The sequence below is a fragment of the Silene latifolia genome, chromosome 11 (assembly GCF_048544455.1).
Source record: "Silene latifolia isolate original U9 population chromosome 11, ASM4854445v1, whole genome shotgun sequence".
Taxonomy (NCBI): Eukaryota; Viridiplantae; Streptophyta; class Magnoliopsida; order Caryophyllales; family Caryophyllaceae; genus Silene; species Silene latifolia.
The window spans coordinates 20,595,303-20,611,696 of record NC_133536.1 but is presented as its reverse complement, the minus strand read 5'-3'; the positions used below and the strand labels follow the sequence as shown (position 1 = coordinate 20,611,696).

General features: G+C 35.0%; 1 protein-coding gene across 2 annotated transcripts; it reads left to right on the top strand.

The window, feature by feature from the left end:
• Positions 1–5,913: 5,913 nt before the first annotated feature.
• Positions 5,914–15,825, top strand: LOC141611329 (putative late blight resistance protein homolog R1B-23). Of its 2 annotated transcripts, none has more exons than XM_074429846.1 (4): positions 5,914–6,084; positions 6,194–6,273; positions 10,963–14,132; positions 14,420–15,825. In XM_074429846.1, exons 3-4 carry the CDS (start codon positions 11,017–11,019, stop codon positions 15,546–15,548), a joined length of 4,245 nt encoding a protein of 1,414 aa, XP_074285947.1. In that variant the 5' UTR covers positions 5,914–6,084; positions 6,194–6,273; positions 10,963–11,016; the 3' UTR covers positions 15,549–15,825. The 2 variants fall into 2 exon arrangements, with proteins under 2 accessions (XP_074285947.1, XP_074285946.1); XM_074429845.1 differs by having other exon boundaries at positions 6,191–6,273.
• Positions 15,826–16,394: the final 569 nt, after the last annotated feature.

Below are 16,394 nucleotides of genomic sequence, written 5' to 3'. Positions count from 1 at the left end.
AGAAGATGAAATGCGAAATTGAAAACATTCAATCGGAAAAAAATTGAGAAACTGTGAAGATAGAGAAGATGAAGGAGAAGAAAAATTGAACACATTCAACCGAAAAAAATCATTACAAAAAAAGAAAAGAGTTACCTGCAAAATACAATAACTGAATTAGAATAATACAATAACTCGGTTAAAGTAATACAATAACTGTTATTTACATATGAACACAATAAACAAGAAATAACTACAAAATACAATAACTGAGTTTGAATAATACAATAATTCGGTTAAAGCAATACAATAACTAACACCAGCAGACAAAGTTCGTGGTGGTAACACATCTAAATCAAAAATCCTAAAAATTATCAAAGATACAAAATAACACAACTGAATAAGAAAAAACTTAGGAAACAGCTTACAAACAACATGAAAATGCACAAGATCGTTTAGAATTCTCATATTAAACTCAAAACCCTATATATTATTGGGAAAATAATGAGAAAACAAGCAATTTAACAACAAAACATAAGTGCAGACGGACATACAACGAATCAACAAAAATGAAAAAGATATTAGATTAGAACGATAATGAAAACGCACCAATCAGATCTAGAAAACAAAATTAGTACTTACATATAGTGAAATTGAAGAGAAATACTAAGATGAAGCGAAAGCGACAACGAATCTCCTTAATTGATGACAAATTTGAACAAGGATCATGAAGATTGAGGATGGAGATTGAGTTTGTAGCCTCCAATCAATATCAATATATATACTTAAAAGAGAAACTTTTGAAGCGATTTCATTGGTTATTTCTTTTGTTCAATAAATATATAGTTAGAAATACTTAAATAGAAAAATATTAAAGTTGAACAAATATTTAATTATTTAATCATTTAATTAATTGTAAACTAAGAAGAGTTTTACCACGAGTAGAATAGAGAGAATTCAATTCATATATAATTACCCTCAATATAAATAGATCAAACATCATCTCTCTTGATACATGAAATTCCACGTTACTAAGTTTATACATAGTTTTTTAGTTTGTATATGAATATGAATTTTAGACTTGTGCTTTTATTATTTATGGTTTTGTATGGTTTTTGAACTCTTATTATTTAGGGTTTTATGTGCTCAATTCTAGGGTTGATAATTTCCATTAACTTTAATTTGTTTCGCTGTCTTCAATATATTATCTTGATTTATTTTCAGCCTTTCTTATGTCACTGTGAACTTAGTAGCCTTTTGTGACTTTTGAATGCTTAATGTTATTTTACTTTTTGGCCTTCGTGATGTGATATAATAGTAATAAAAATATTTGTTTGTAACATTTCAGGGAAGCACGTTAATCGGACAAAAACAATTGTTTTGCCCAAACTATTTGAACTACGGAAATTGGAATATGGACTAAGGTAATACACTAATTCTCATATTAAATGGAGTATTTTTTTTTTATCAGAGAATTTTTGAGTATAGTGTATGTCACATCCTCCTAATTTCATTGTTTTTTTTAGTTTGTAAATGAATATGAATTTTAGACTTGTGGTTTTATTATTTATGGTTTTGTATGGTTTTTGTACTCTTATTATTTACGGTTTCATGTGCTCAATTCTAGGGTTGATAATTTCCATTAACTTTAATTTGTTTGGCTGTCTTCAATATATTATCTTGATTTATTTTCAAGCTTTCTTATGTCACTGTGAACTTAGTAGCCTTTTGTGACTTTTGAATGCTTAATGTTATTGTACTTTTTGGCCTTCGTGATGTGATATAATATTAATAAAAATATTTGTTTGTAACATTTCAGGGAAGCACGTTAATCGGACAAAAACAATTGTTTTGCCCAAACTATTTGAACTACAGAAATTGGAATATGGACTAAGGTAATACACTAATTCTCATATTAAATGGAGTATTTTTTTTTATCAGAGAATTTTTGAGTATAGTGTATGTCACATCCTTCTAATTTCATTGTTTACACCTCTCATTCGATCATCATATAGTTGATGTTATACGGTGATTTTATAGTTCATAGATTTTGTATGAGTGGCGTCGTTTGGTGGGTATAAGATTAAAATAATTATAAAACCGTTAAACTTTGTTGTCTTTTCTTTTCAGTACACTTAAGTTTGCCTCGGATAGAAGTACAATGACTAAAAAACTCGGCCTTCGGAATTTTCGAGCTCCTTATGTGTTGAGACGTACATCTGATTACGCCAGATCAACTATCCCTATGTATATATGGAAGATGTGTCAGTGTGTATGTACCATTATTCGTTAGGGTCATTTAGGTAAAATAAGATTTGGTTTTACAATATCAATTGTGTACATCCATTCTATACAAGAATTGTTGTTCTTTAAATATTCTTAGCGTTTGATTTAGGTTTTTTATTTTACGAATGAATCAATTTTTTTACAGGAACGTAAAAGAATAGGCAAGGGCTATTTATGGAATTGTAGTGTTCTCAAATTTCTTACGTAAGCCTGCATACACAAACAGCACAACTTTGAAAATTTTAAAATATATAGTCGCTAAGAATTGATAGAATTGGGGGTGTGATCAAAAGACTGGAATAGTTAATAAGTAGGCATAGTTTACAAACTTTTCCCTACTAATTTTAGGGTTAATTATTTCGGGGCAATTCTTTTAGGTAGAGAGAATAATAAAATTAGATTGGAGGAAATAATGGATTTGATCATATGAGTAAGGTATACGAAAGGTTATACTCACTCCTATTTTTAATAACCCTCCCCTTTCATGGAGGGCATGGGATTTAAGGGAGGGGAGTATTATATGGTAAAGTATTGTAGTGGGGTAGGAGATTGAACAGAGGGAAGGTATTATGTGATTAAAATAAGTATTGTAGTATAAAAGTTTACCAAATAAGAAAATGGGGATAGTATTGTGAATAGACAAAAAAGGAAATAGGGAGAGTTATTTAGAATAGGAGGGAGTATGGTAGATTGGTGGCGAAATTGTGGGAATCGTATGACGTGACTTATGAGAGTCTTTATCGCTAAAGTACTTAAAATTGAAATATTTTAGAAAATTTGGTTGAAATATGACAATGAATTTAACAATTAAATAAATCTAATAAGATACTAAGTACAATATTATTGGATTGGATCAAATCTTGAATTGAGAATCATTAAATTCCATGATCAGTTAGCAAAAGTTGTTTGGTTACCCAAAATCCCATAATTTCCTATTTCCTAGGAGTTCTCAACTCTGTCATAATGGAGGAGTTTAATTACCTAGCCCCCTAGGTATGTAATTAGAAACTCCTATATCTATTCAATTCCGTCATGTCAAACAAACGAGTTTTAAGCAATTTATGTGATTTCTCCAATTCACGGCTTTTTGAAACAAATGGGAGATTAATTCCGTAATGACAACCAAATTACACCTAAATCACATAATAGTGAATTTAATGTAATTTTTGAATACGGTTGATTTGAAATTATATAAATTACATAATTTAACAACTTTGGTTAGAAAACGAACTACGGGGTACAAAATTTAACTTTCACTATTTTATTTTATAACAATAGATTTGTGTTTCGTGTTTCGCTCATACTTCATACTATCTTACTTGGTTGTACATAGTAGAACCCTATATGGTATAGAAATAGCTAAAAAATATGTATGTACGGACAAACAATAAATCTAGAAAATTTAATTATGAGATAATACAAATTATTGTTACCTAATGAACTTAGAAGTCTGAGTAATATTAGACTGCAATTTATCTATGAGTTATGGAGAAAGTAATATTGTAAGATTAACATATAGATATTTATGTTCAACTTATATATATATATATATACATCAATATTGATAAGTTATAACTTTATGTCTCTAACCTTTCTTTTTGATTACGTTAAGGATTGTGAAATTATGAAGTAATAGAAGTATATATAAATACACTTCCAGATCATACGTTGTCCTTTATTAAATACCTTATAAATTCTAAACTTGATTAAAAAAAGACCGTCCATATTAGTAGTACCAAAATGTGTGTAAATACAAGTTGTACCCACTTTTTCGCATTTAAACGCACTCGACTCTTCTTTATTTTGTTAACTTGGCTCCCTTAGAAAGAATTATTGAAAATTATATTAACATCAATCATAACTCAAATTAAAGCGGTTTATCTGAAAAGAACAATAAGCACCTTAGTCTTTTTTCATAACAACCATGCACACAAAGTGAGCAAAACATAGGTAAATAATCGCTCCAAAAATTTATCATTATTTCGACATGACCCGGCCAACGGCCGGGCATGAAATCTAGTTTGAAGAAATTTGATGAAGATTGAATTTGACACAGTTGAACGATGTCGTCGTTTTTTTTTTTTTTGTTCTGACTTTTTAGGGGGAAAAAGAGGAGAGAGAGTGTGATTTTACTAATAATGAGGGATATGGAGAGAAAATGATTATTTATAACTCAAGCAAGATTTAATCTCAGCCATCCATCTTAGATTAGATTAGTGGTTCAGATTAAGAGGGGTAACTCATCAAAAAAACCAAACTCATATGATCCTATTTCGTAAGAGGATTATACATCTGATGTACAACCTCCAATTTTATAATTTATGAGCATTCTAATAAAGTTTTTGAGTTTTATTTTAAAATTTCTGAGTTTTACTATGAAGTTTCTGAGTTTATTCAGTTAAAAATTAAGCTCTAAAAAATTGCAATAAAACTCAAAAACATTACTATAAGTTTAGTTAAATTTGAGTTTTGACGGAAAAAATATTAAAATCTAACTTATAAAGTTTAATATGCTCGAAAAAATACAAATATGCTCAAAAAACAAAAAAGTTGGAGGTAGTACATCCAATGTATGTTCCTTTTTCTCGATTTCACCCACCACTTAGAAACAACGCTTGTGTTTTTGGTGTAAATAAGGACAAAACGAGCCCAAAGGCGGACATCCCATTACGATGGTGGTGGGCGGGGTTGTTATAAATAATATTTGAGCAACTCTGCGATCGTATGGTGATCTTATGGTCAGGAGTACTTAGGTCACCCACCTAGTAGGGGAGAATTGTACTCACCACTTAGAAACAAGGCCATGTCCTTTGATGTTAGTGGGCGTCAGGAGTACCTAGGTCCCCCATCTAGCGGGAGGATTCTTCTTCGGAGTTTGTAACACCCAATGAGATTTAATTATCTACATCGGGAAAATATGAAGCTTGTGATATCTTTATAATAGATTCTACCCAGAATACCTAGGCCGGTGCCCCACCTAACGGGAGTGTTAGGGTGCAAACCTTCTCGGGTAAATTTCTTCCATGGAAGGTTTGTTTGTTATTTGGTTGCCAACGTGAAAATTCACTTCCATGGAGACTTCAATTTACCAAACCTCCAATATTTTTGTAGGAATCTCATAGACGTACAACTTCCTCCATTTTAAAAAAAACAAAGGGCAACCAAATAACTCTTATTTGTTTTGTAATTCATGGTAATTTCTACTTCCCTAGATTTGTCCTAGTACAACCAAACAAGTTCTTAGTATACTAATCTCAAAATTAACCCGATATCAAAATAGCCCAATATAAAGCAAAATATATACTCTTTTCGTCTCGGTCATTTGTTATCTATTAATTAATGATAAATAAAGGAGTTATCTCACATGTTCACTTGGCCATGTTACATACCCCACTTATCCATTTGCTTAAATTTATCAAAAGTAAGAATAGATAACAAATTAGTAATACACCCAAAATAAAAATAAATAACAATTAACCGGGACGCGGAGAGAGTAGTAAACCCGAAAAGATGAGAGTCATACCAGACAAGAAATTGAATCATGTGCGATGTGCCACCTGTCCCGTCACAGCTCCACCGAACAAGTAATGTTATAACGTGTGATCTAAAGTCAACGCCTGACGTGAATCGCGAAAAGGGCTTGTGGTCGTTTTTATTTTATTAAATCAGTATAATAATATTTGCAATTAATTGAAAGTCTTATTTTAAGAATTAATCCTCAGCAAATTAAAGTTGGATGACTATAATATACTCCATTCCTCTATTCCTCCATTATTACAATCAGCTTACATCTCTTGGATCCTCAAGATAAGTCCTCAGGTATTTCATTTTGTATTTCGTTGTTATTAAGTTTTGAGTTTCGATACCACTCTCTCACAACCACAATACATCTTTATATTTTGTTCTCTTTTTAATTAATGTGTAGCAGTTGTACTATGCATATGAAATTTGGTACTTCAAATTCGATACCAAGCTCTTGATCCGCTCAAGGTTCCATATCTTTCTCAGGTTAGTCGCATCCATACTCTACTCTCTGCAAATTCTTGTTTTTATCTACTTCATCGTGTTCATGGGAATATTTGTTTCTAAAATATATACAGCAGTTGTTTTGTTAAATTCACATATGGGCATGGTCTCTGAATTTTTTGAATAATAGGGTTATTTAGCAAACTAATTAGAGATTAAGAGCATCCATAATAGAGAGGATTGAACAGCCTCTTAGTACCCTCTCTCTTTTAAGAGGACATCCTCACTATTGTGGAACTTATGTTAAGTGTCCTCTTAACAAGAGGAAGGTAGTCACTTCCTCTACTTTTAGAGGATTTTAGAGGAAAGCTAACTTTGGCCCTTGTGCCTACTAATCAACCACTTTTTGCCATATGGACAATAATTCTTTTACTTTATTCTTTAATAAAAATTGATAAAGTAATTTAAGTAAGAGAGGAACATATGAGGATCCTCTCTATTGTGTGAGAAAATAAAAGAAAAAGGATGAAGATGGTGAAAAATAAAGTGAATAAAAGAGAAAATGAGGTGTCCAAAAATTAGAGGGAGTGAGGTAAAATAAGAGGAAGATAAGCTCCTCTCTATTATGGATGGTCTAAGAGCATGTACATTGAAGAGTATGGTTTCATCCTCTTATTTTTTCTCTTTCATTCTATATTTTTGACACATCATACTCTCTTTCATTTACCCCACTTTCCACTATCTCCTTCCTCTTTCTCTTTTTGTGTCCATATCAAAGAGGATGCTACCTTCCTCTCCTCTTTCACCATTTAAGTATAATTTTATCTCTTATTTGGCACAAGGGCCAAGACAAGAACATCCTCTATTTATAGAGGATGTCAACCTCTTCTTCTTCAAAGAGGATGCTAAGAGTATGTACCCACATTGAAGAGGACATCCTCTTAGCACTCTCTCTCGTCTAAGAGGATGGTCCATCCTCTTCAATGTGGGTGCTCTGGGTCCATTTCAAACTATTTTGACCCAATGATCCACATCATCACTTTTATTTTATTTTTCAGTTTTTATGTGAAGTGGCTAATGTTCCTAGCGACTTGTATGAGTTGTATCCTACCATTTTGTAGCACCTATTGCATGTTTTAGAAAAATACCAAACTAATTGAGCCGTTGTGGTCCTAGTGGTTCCACATTTTGTCATCTTCCAATATTAGTTGCTCTTTCATGTATAACTTTTACTCACTCTTTTTCATAATTTTTCCATTAATTACCCTTTTCTCTAAAAGCAAAAAATAGTTTTCTTCTTTTATCCTCTTCTAAGAAATTAATCAAATCTATAGCAAATTCAGCAATTATACATCTGAATTCTCACATTGATTGAGTAATACATTAATAATTTTATTTTCATCAATTACGCATTCATTTATAGTATCAAATTGATTACATACAAACTAAATTAGAGTAATTTATACAATTAGGGTTATATAACGCCACTGCAAACAATTAGAGCCTTCATTCATTTGTTGATTGAAGGATGCGTATAAATGATCTACATTGTTGTTCAATTAAGCATAACATGGCATTTAGAGGGTTGACCATTTACAAATTGCAGTTCTTTCTAATTTTAAGGAACAAAAATGTGAATCAATTTAAGAAGGCCTTCATTCATTTGTGATGAAAATATGCGTATAATTTCAATGGTGCTTTAAGAAGCCCTACAAGGCTACAATCATTGTTGGTGAAGGTGTCGGTGGTGGAAGGGTGGCAGTGCAGTGTAGGAATGGTGGTTGTTGGGAGGTGGTGGGATGGAGTTGAGAAGGAAAGATTTCAAATGGATATAAAATTGAAAAGAGGGAAGATAAAATGAGGAGGATAAAATGGTAAATCATGTACATAGTTGAGTAAATCATGTACATGAAAGAGCAATATCCATAATTAATACTGTAGTATAATTAATAGTATGCTTTAAGCCTGCAACTCCATCAACTTTCAGTAAAAATTGATGAGAGCGGGTTATGAGTTGACTAATTTTGGGTTCCAGCTAATCTTACTATGATGGGGGTATCCGTCTTAATATTAAAACGGGTCAAATAACATCTCACATGTGCATATAAGTCAAATCTTTTACTTTTTCCTATGCACTATACTTTTGTCTTATTCATCTCACATGAACATATTTATCCGTCTAAACCTTAAATTGGATTTACCTTAAATTGGATTTACCTGTCTTGAATAAGAATTTGCCAAATACTATTATTGAGTGATAATTACAACACAATTTCTTTTTTTTGACCCATAGCTCTGTAAGTTATTAATTTCAAACAACCAAACAGTGGCGGAGCCAGGAATTGAGCTTAGGAGGCGAAAAATTTTAGGAGGATGAGTTATTTCACTTTTATCGTTTAATTAATAAAGGGTTTTTCTACCGTGTGCCCGAAGGACGGTGGGAGCTAAGCTAGAGTAGTTGTAGGAGTTAACGTAGAGTCATAGATGCATGGCTATTCACTTCTTTTGTTGTTTTATTGATTGCCAAGGACGGTGGGAGCTAAGCTAGAGTAGTAGAAGTTGTATAGTTTTAACATACCCCCTCAACGACTACTCTTATATTAGAGCTAGTCGAGAAATCATACCAAGTTGCATTCAGAATTTCTCAAACCTTTGGTAAAAAGATATCTGCCACTTGACCATCGGTCTTGAAAGGTCCAGATGAATCTCACTTCTTAGAGCCTTCTCTCGTACAAAATGGTAATGTACTTCAACATGTTTTGTCCTAGCATGAAAAACTGGATTTTTCTGCTATAGCTGACAAGAATCAACTGGTTGGTAAAGATCTTTCAAGAGTTAGTGTTAACCACACAAACTCTTATGTTGCCATCGGCTCTATAGTCTACACTTTGGCTCAGTACTCAGTACAATGATACAGTAGGTCACTAGGTTGCCTCTTACTAAACCACGAAATAGCACCCGGACCAAGGCTGAGCACCCGAGCACCCGAACCTGAACATATAACCAGTAGTATATGTCATGATCGCTGGCATAATGAGCATCAAAGTACCCGTGAAATGAGTGAATTTCAGACAATTCCAACTTGGGTAGAGTATTCCATAGTCAATTGTTCCTTTAATATATCTCAATATACGTCGTAATTGCTTCCAAACGAGACTTCTTTGGATTTTGCATGAACCGACTAAGCACACTTACAGCGTAAGCGACATCACGACATCAGGTCGAGTCAGATATATAAGACTTCCCACGAGTTGTCTATACATTGTCACATCCTCTAAATCTTTTTCCCTCTACAGAACACAATCTAGCATTGATCGCAATCGAGCATTTAAAACCTCTCCAAAATATTCTGGCCGTATTTTTGTTGACAAAGAAATAACCCACATTTGGTTATTTCTACCTTTAGACCAAGAAAATGCTTTAGCTCTCCAAGCTCTTTCATATGAAATCTTATTGAAAGATTTGACCTTATTTGATGAATCTCTCTTTACTTTCATCATCTTCAGTGATGAAAAGATCATCCACATAAACGAGGATCACTGATAACATCATTCCATTCTGAGCTTTCACGAGCGAGCTTTCACAAACAAGCTCGAATCTGCAGCAACTGAATAACCACTGTGTAGTAATAATTCAGCTATCTTACAATACCATCTTACTATACCATGCTTAAGTCGATAAAGAGCTTTCTTCAACTTACAAACATTACATAATGTTGAATGGAACTCTCAAACTCTTTTGGTTGATCCAGGTATATGTCTCTATCAAGCTAGCCATGAAGAAATGCATTCTTCACGTCCATCTACCACAATTTCCATAAGTTAATAGCTACATTGGTAATCACAACCAGGTTGAATGTTTCATCATAATCTAGCCCATATTGCTGAGAGAATCCTCGAGTTACGAGTCGTGCCTTGTACCTTTTAATAGAATCATCTGGCTTGGTCTTTACTTTGTATACCCACTAGCATAAAATGGTTTTAACATCACTTGGCTTTGGCACTAACTCCAAGTTTCACTTTGATTGAGTGCTTGGATTTCCTCTTCCATAGCCTTCCTCCAATCTTTGCTCCAAGAGGCCTCATCGTAACTACTTGGTTCTTTCACGGTATTGCTGCATTTGCATATTTACGATTTGGCTTATAAGGCCGACTAGTTCTCCTCAAGTGTTTAGTATTCTTATCCTTGATAAGGACATCTTCAACTTGACTCGGTCTTACTTTTTCAAGAGTTTTGTGGGGTACTCCTGTTCTCCAAAGACTTCTCATTCTCTTTTGTTGGTGAAGGTTGAGATTCGTCACTTTATTATATTCACCATCACTCTGGCAACTAATCATTTTCCTCATCCATCTTATCCTTGAGTTTCTCCTCAATCTCATTTGAGTCTCCTTTGAGTCGGGTAGTAACAGAGCTTATGGTGACCGACATGATGATGCTTCATCAAATACCACATTTCTTAATACATGATACTTGTCATTAGGATCATAGCATTCCGAACCTTTCCTTTGATCAAAGACTGAATTTACTCTTGCAGTTACCATCATGAGATAAATGGGCATCCTACTTTTTAACTTGGGGTGTATAACAGACAATTGCTAAATATTATGACGATTCTGAAATTCAATATAAGCATAGCACTTTATCCGTACAAAGAAATTTAATTCTCCATATGAAGCTATATATTTCGTCAAATTAAACGTGACTAAACTATGTTTTCTTATCCATACGCAGGTGATATGCCTGGATGTAGTCTCTGATGCTGCCTGACATAAGAGATAAGGAGAAATGAGCTTATACAGGAGAATATTGCAGGACTTAGACATAATAGAAACAGATGTGGAGAGATTTTGTGGATCTTCAACGCACAATCTCGAAAGTAGAATCGAGTCACTCAGGCATGGGTTGATGTACATCATACCATATTGGGATTCGCGTCTGGGGGCGACATATTCTCTTAGACAACTAGACGATTTTAAGGATGGGGATGAATTCATTGGTTATTGGTTGCGAAAAGTGGACTGCAGCACCGGGTCCTCGTGTGAAGGAGGTGAGTGTCTCTGGCACACGGCCGATTACTTTTACTCATGTAGCTGCCCTGAAGACGAGGAAAATGACTGGGTGAAATGCGTAGAGGAAGTGCTGGAAACTCTGGAATCTGTTCAGCATGTTGAGGAAGTAACTCTTTCAATGTCGAATGAGTTCAGAAAAATTAAACAAGGTCTTGGCCTCTTGCTATGTTGTCATAAGTCGGTGGAGAATTGGATCTCAGAAGAGTGGGAAGAAATTACTACCCCACTGATAAATGATTTGTCTATGCGTATGAAAGATTATGCCCAAAGAGCTATGCGCATCTTTAAGCTACTGCCATTGCTCAACGTAGATGGAAAGAGCGACATTTCTACATTGGCGGAGGAGATAGCAAATTATGTTAGTTACTGGCGGAAAATTAGGAACGAAAGACCCCTGAAACTAATCTTGGTAGTTCCAACTCGGCCATCTGAACCCGAGTATGAAACTCTTGTTTGCATCAGTGATGATCTCCAATACCTTCTGAACACACTACTGGAGAATCTTCCTTCCCAGATGGCATCGGAGATTAGACGCATTGGAAATAAAATGGAGGATATTCGATGTGCACTTAGTCCTATATGGGTTAAAATATTTGTGGAGAGTGGCATATCATATGCCATTACAAGAGATATACATTGCTTCGCTGAGGAGGCATATAAAATTTCAGTTCTCAACACACATGATAATAATTTTTATATTCGAAAGAGGATTGCTCGCGTTAGGCAAGCTGCCTGGAAGATACACAGAAAATATGAAAAAATTCCCAGTTGTGTTGACAAGTTCTTCAGATGTGCGAGGCTGATATTGGAGGATGTGGTGTTAAGTAATACTCTAGCTACCAGATATGTAAGGGAGCTCAGCTTACTCCACACATTTATCAAGGACACCGGAAATATGAAGCTCCAGGATAAGTATAACCAAATTCAACTAATCTTCCATAACGCTTGGATGCAACTCTGGTCAGTCTGCTTAAGAGAACCAAAGAGTAAAAAGGAATTTCTTACTCTTTCTCTTGACATCTTCAAAGATATTACAGCAAACATGCTGCAACAGGGTGATTTATTACTGGACTTTATCGAATATTTAGTCCAGATGCCTAATGCTAATGACCTTTTGCATGTTCTTCGCGGATCTATTGTCCCGGCGGAAGCTGAAAACCTATTTGTAAAGTTAGTTTACTCCCTTGAGAAAAATCTAGTGAAAACTTTCACGACGGAAGGAGTAGGTGATGTTGAGGTTGAGGTTACTGAAGCAGCACACAATTATATCTTATTTTTCAGGGAATTTAAAAATGATGATCAATCTAGTCTGAAGGAAGGAGTCAAAGGCTTCAATGCATCGCTCAGGCACGCTTATGGTGAATATATCAAGTTTTCAAGCATGGAGCTGCCCATGTCAGAATTAGAGTTCTTTGATTTGCAAGTGAATCTGACAGAGTTTAAGGAAAGCGCTACTTATAATCCAGATCAAATCGGAGTACTCCATGATGATTTATCTATTTGCTTTTCTTTTCTTCGACCTTATACAATGAGGCACGACAACCCAGAGGAAGTTAATCTGCTATGGACTCGGTTTACAAAACTGGGTCGCAAAGTGAACAATATGATAGACACATTTGAGGAGTTTCCTACTTGGTATAATAAATTACGAGCTTTTTATGTGTCAGAAGAGGTTAAGCTCAACAAAGAAAATTTGTCGAAATTTTCCAGCAGGGACACATCCAAGACAGAAGTTGAGGGCTCAGGTGCACGCGCTGAAAACCATATGGAAAAAGGCCACGCGACAGACCATTCCAAAGATGAAGACTGTTTTGAAGAGGAAGATAGGCTAAGGGTGCAACTTACCACATGGTCAAGGAGTTTGGAGAAAATATCGATAGTTGGTATGCCTGGTTTAGGCAAAACAACTTTAGCCATGAGTCTATATAAAGATTGTGCCAAGTCTTTCCATGCTCATGCTTGGTGTTATGTTGGGCAAGAGTTTCGAAAGAAAGAGCTTCTCCAAAACATCATAGGTCAGATTAGTGAGCGACCCAGCAGTGAAATCAATGTCATGGGGGTGGAAGATTTAGCTAAGCTCTTGAAGCAATGTCTACTTCAAAAAAAGAACTATCTCATAGTCTTAGATGATGTATGGGAGGTTGATGCTTGGGATGCTCTTTGGAAATGTTTTCCAACCTGCGACAATGGAGGACTGCCACTTTCAATTGTTATAAAACTCGTCGGAGAGAAAATTTGTGGTGATAGAAATGTTATAAAACTCAAACTCCTAACTCCAGACAAAAGTTGGCATTTATTGCAGAAGAAAGTATTTGGCACAAGGAGTTATCCTAAAAAATTAGGTGAAATTGGGAAAGGAATCGCAGAGAAATGTGGAGGACTGCCACTTTCAATTGTTATGATAGCTGGAGTTCTTAAAAATAAAAATGAGACGGAAGATGGATGGAAAGAAATTGAACGGAGCCTAGATGGTCACCTGACTCACCTCTTAAATGCGGGTTCTAGTACGCTAGAACTAAGCTACAGACATCTATCAGTTGGCATGAAACAATGCTTTCTATATTGCGCAGCATTCTCTAAAGGTACAGAAATCCCTAGGTCGAAACTGATACGATTATGGCTTGCAGAAAGATTCGTAGAGACTTCATGTGATCAAGAAAGCTTGGAAAGCACTGCAGAGAAGTACTTGCGCGACTTAGTGGACAGAAGTTTGCTAATGGTTGCAAAAAGAGGTTCTGATAATCGAATTCAAACTTGCAGGATCCACGATTTGCTGCTAGATTTTTGCATACAAAAAGCAAAAGCGGAGAAGTTTTTGTTCACATTGGACAGGTATGAGTTAGTTATTCACTCGTTTTCATTGCTTTACATGTCTCTCCAACTTACCTTTGGGAAGTTTTGCTTCAACAATAACAAAGCCACTATGATCTGATTTAATGGCATGAATTATAGTTTATCCTCAATATGAGATTGATATTAATTAGCTCGTCCATGGCTATGACAAAATGAAAAGAAACCGTAGTGCTCACAAATCACAGCAGTGAAATATACACTCGACTGTTACCCTCTCATATTTGTACTTTATACTGTTTGCATTGCTTGTGTGTTCTACATTCCAGGTCAGATGATTCTGTGAATTGTCAACAGCGTGGTCGCCTATGCTTTCACTCAACTAACGATTCTGTGAATTGTCATCAGCACAAGGATTTCAATTTTGATGGAATAACACTGCTAAAACCGCGTTCCTTGATTTGCTCTTCGAAGTTACGTGAAGCATGGCAAACCTCCGTGTTTGTGTTTGAGAATTTCAAATCACTTAGTTTGCTGGATTTGGAAAAACATGAAATCGACGAAAACTTTTCTGCTAGTGTAGGAGAACTGACATTGTTGAGGTACTTGTCCGTAAGGGGTTATATGAAAAGTATCCCATCATCAATAAGTCGTCTCGTGAACCTTGAAACGCTCATTGTGAGAGGAACCCGCGGTGAAGTTGAGGTTCCTCACACAATTTTCAGTTTGAGCAAATTAAGAGATCTCCTGGTGGATAAACGTGCAAGAATGGATGTCCATCCGAGTAATGACAACTGTTTAAGTAGTCTTCAAAACTTCTCTACCCCAGTTCTTTCAGGGAGTATTGCTGATCAGATAATTGCAAGGTTGCCAAATCTTCGAAAGCTAAGATGCATACTATTGGAAAAGTCGTTCGACTTGTCAATTCTTGATCGCCTTGGTCACCTTGAATCTTTGAAAGTTTTGTATCAAAGCTTGAATCCATTTTGTGGCAAGCTTAGCTTTCCCTCGAACCTTTACAAACTGACACTTTCTGGATTTCAGTTACCCTGGTTAGAAATAGAAAAGATTGCTGCTTTGCTGCCTCGGCTTGAGATCCTCAAGTTACTGTTCAGGGCCTTTGAAGGGGAAAAATGGAGCACAACCACGACGTTCGAAAACCTGAAATACTTGAGAATGGAGGGGCTTAATATTAAAGAATGGGAAGCATCAGATGATAACTTTCCTAGGCTAGAGCGATTAGTTGTGCGTCGATGCAAGTCGCTTGATAAAATTCCGGAAGAATTCGGAAACATGGGAGAGTTAATGGGAATTGAAGCGCACTGGTGTGAGGCCTCTCTCGGGAAGTCGGTTCTAAAGATCAAGAGGGAGCAGATTGATGGAGGGAACATGAAGTTTGAGGCCATAATATATCCCACTGTGCTCGACATTAGCGATGATGAAGAGCTCAGTGAGTAGGTAACTCCCTGTTACCCTGTTTTCTGAAGGAATGAGTAACATTAAAGAAACAAACTGATGAGTTGACGGATTCTGAACAGGAACTTTGTGCGTTGGGGTTTGCGGGTATTTCAAATTATTTTCGGATGTAATCTATGTTTTTGAATTGTAAACTTTGACCATTGTTTTATGACAATATACTATAGTCTTTCCCAGTTTACGGAAACAGAGGAAGAATTTGAGGCATTGATTGTTAATCTTGAACTCATAATGTATTTGGTTAACAAAGAGTTATGGTATATGATGTGGCCATGGTACTGCTTAATGCAGTTATCAATTTCAGATAAAAAGGAAAAAAAAAAAAAAAAAAAAAAAAAAAAAAAAAAGAGAGAGAGAAAAATGCAATCGACTTGATGCCGAAACTAAATGGCAGCCATCAGGGACATTAAGGTAATCCACAATTTGTTGCAAGAGCTTACCGGATCAAATATGGGTAGTCCGTATTTGTTTCGGAAAGTTGCTCGAATCATTGCGTCCTCCCATGATTGTCATAGTGAAATCTTCTCCATAATGAATATCAAGAAGAGTTTAAAAACACAATCCCTGAACTTGAAACCTCAGATTAGCAGATTAACTAGAAAAATATACTAAGGAATTTATGATGATTTAGGAGTATACCTTTTATTAAAATCATGAGGGGAGAATTGCATAAAGTTAATCGTAATCGTAGTATTATTGATTGTTCGTTCGTTGTTTGAATGATTATAATGGTACCAAATTTATAGTACTCAAAGTATATAAATCGTATCAACTAATATCGCAATATAATAGTATAATTATTCTTAATATTAATATTATTCCGATTAC

Coding starts and splice junctions, on each gene's coding strand:
- LOC141611329 (XM_074429846.1), top strand. CDS start 11,017: ATGAGCTTATACAGGAGAATATTGCAGGACTTAGACATAATAGAAACA. Junction 14,133..14,419: donor TTTTTGTTCACATTGGACAG/GTATGAGTTAGT, acceptor TCTACATTCCAG/GTCAGATGATTCTGTGAATT.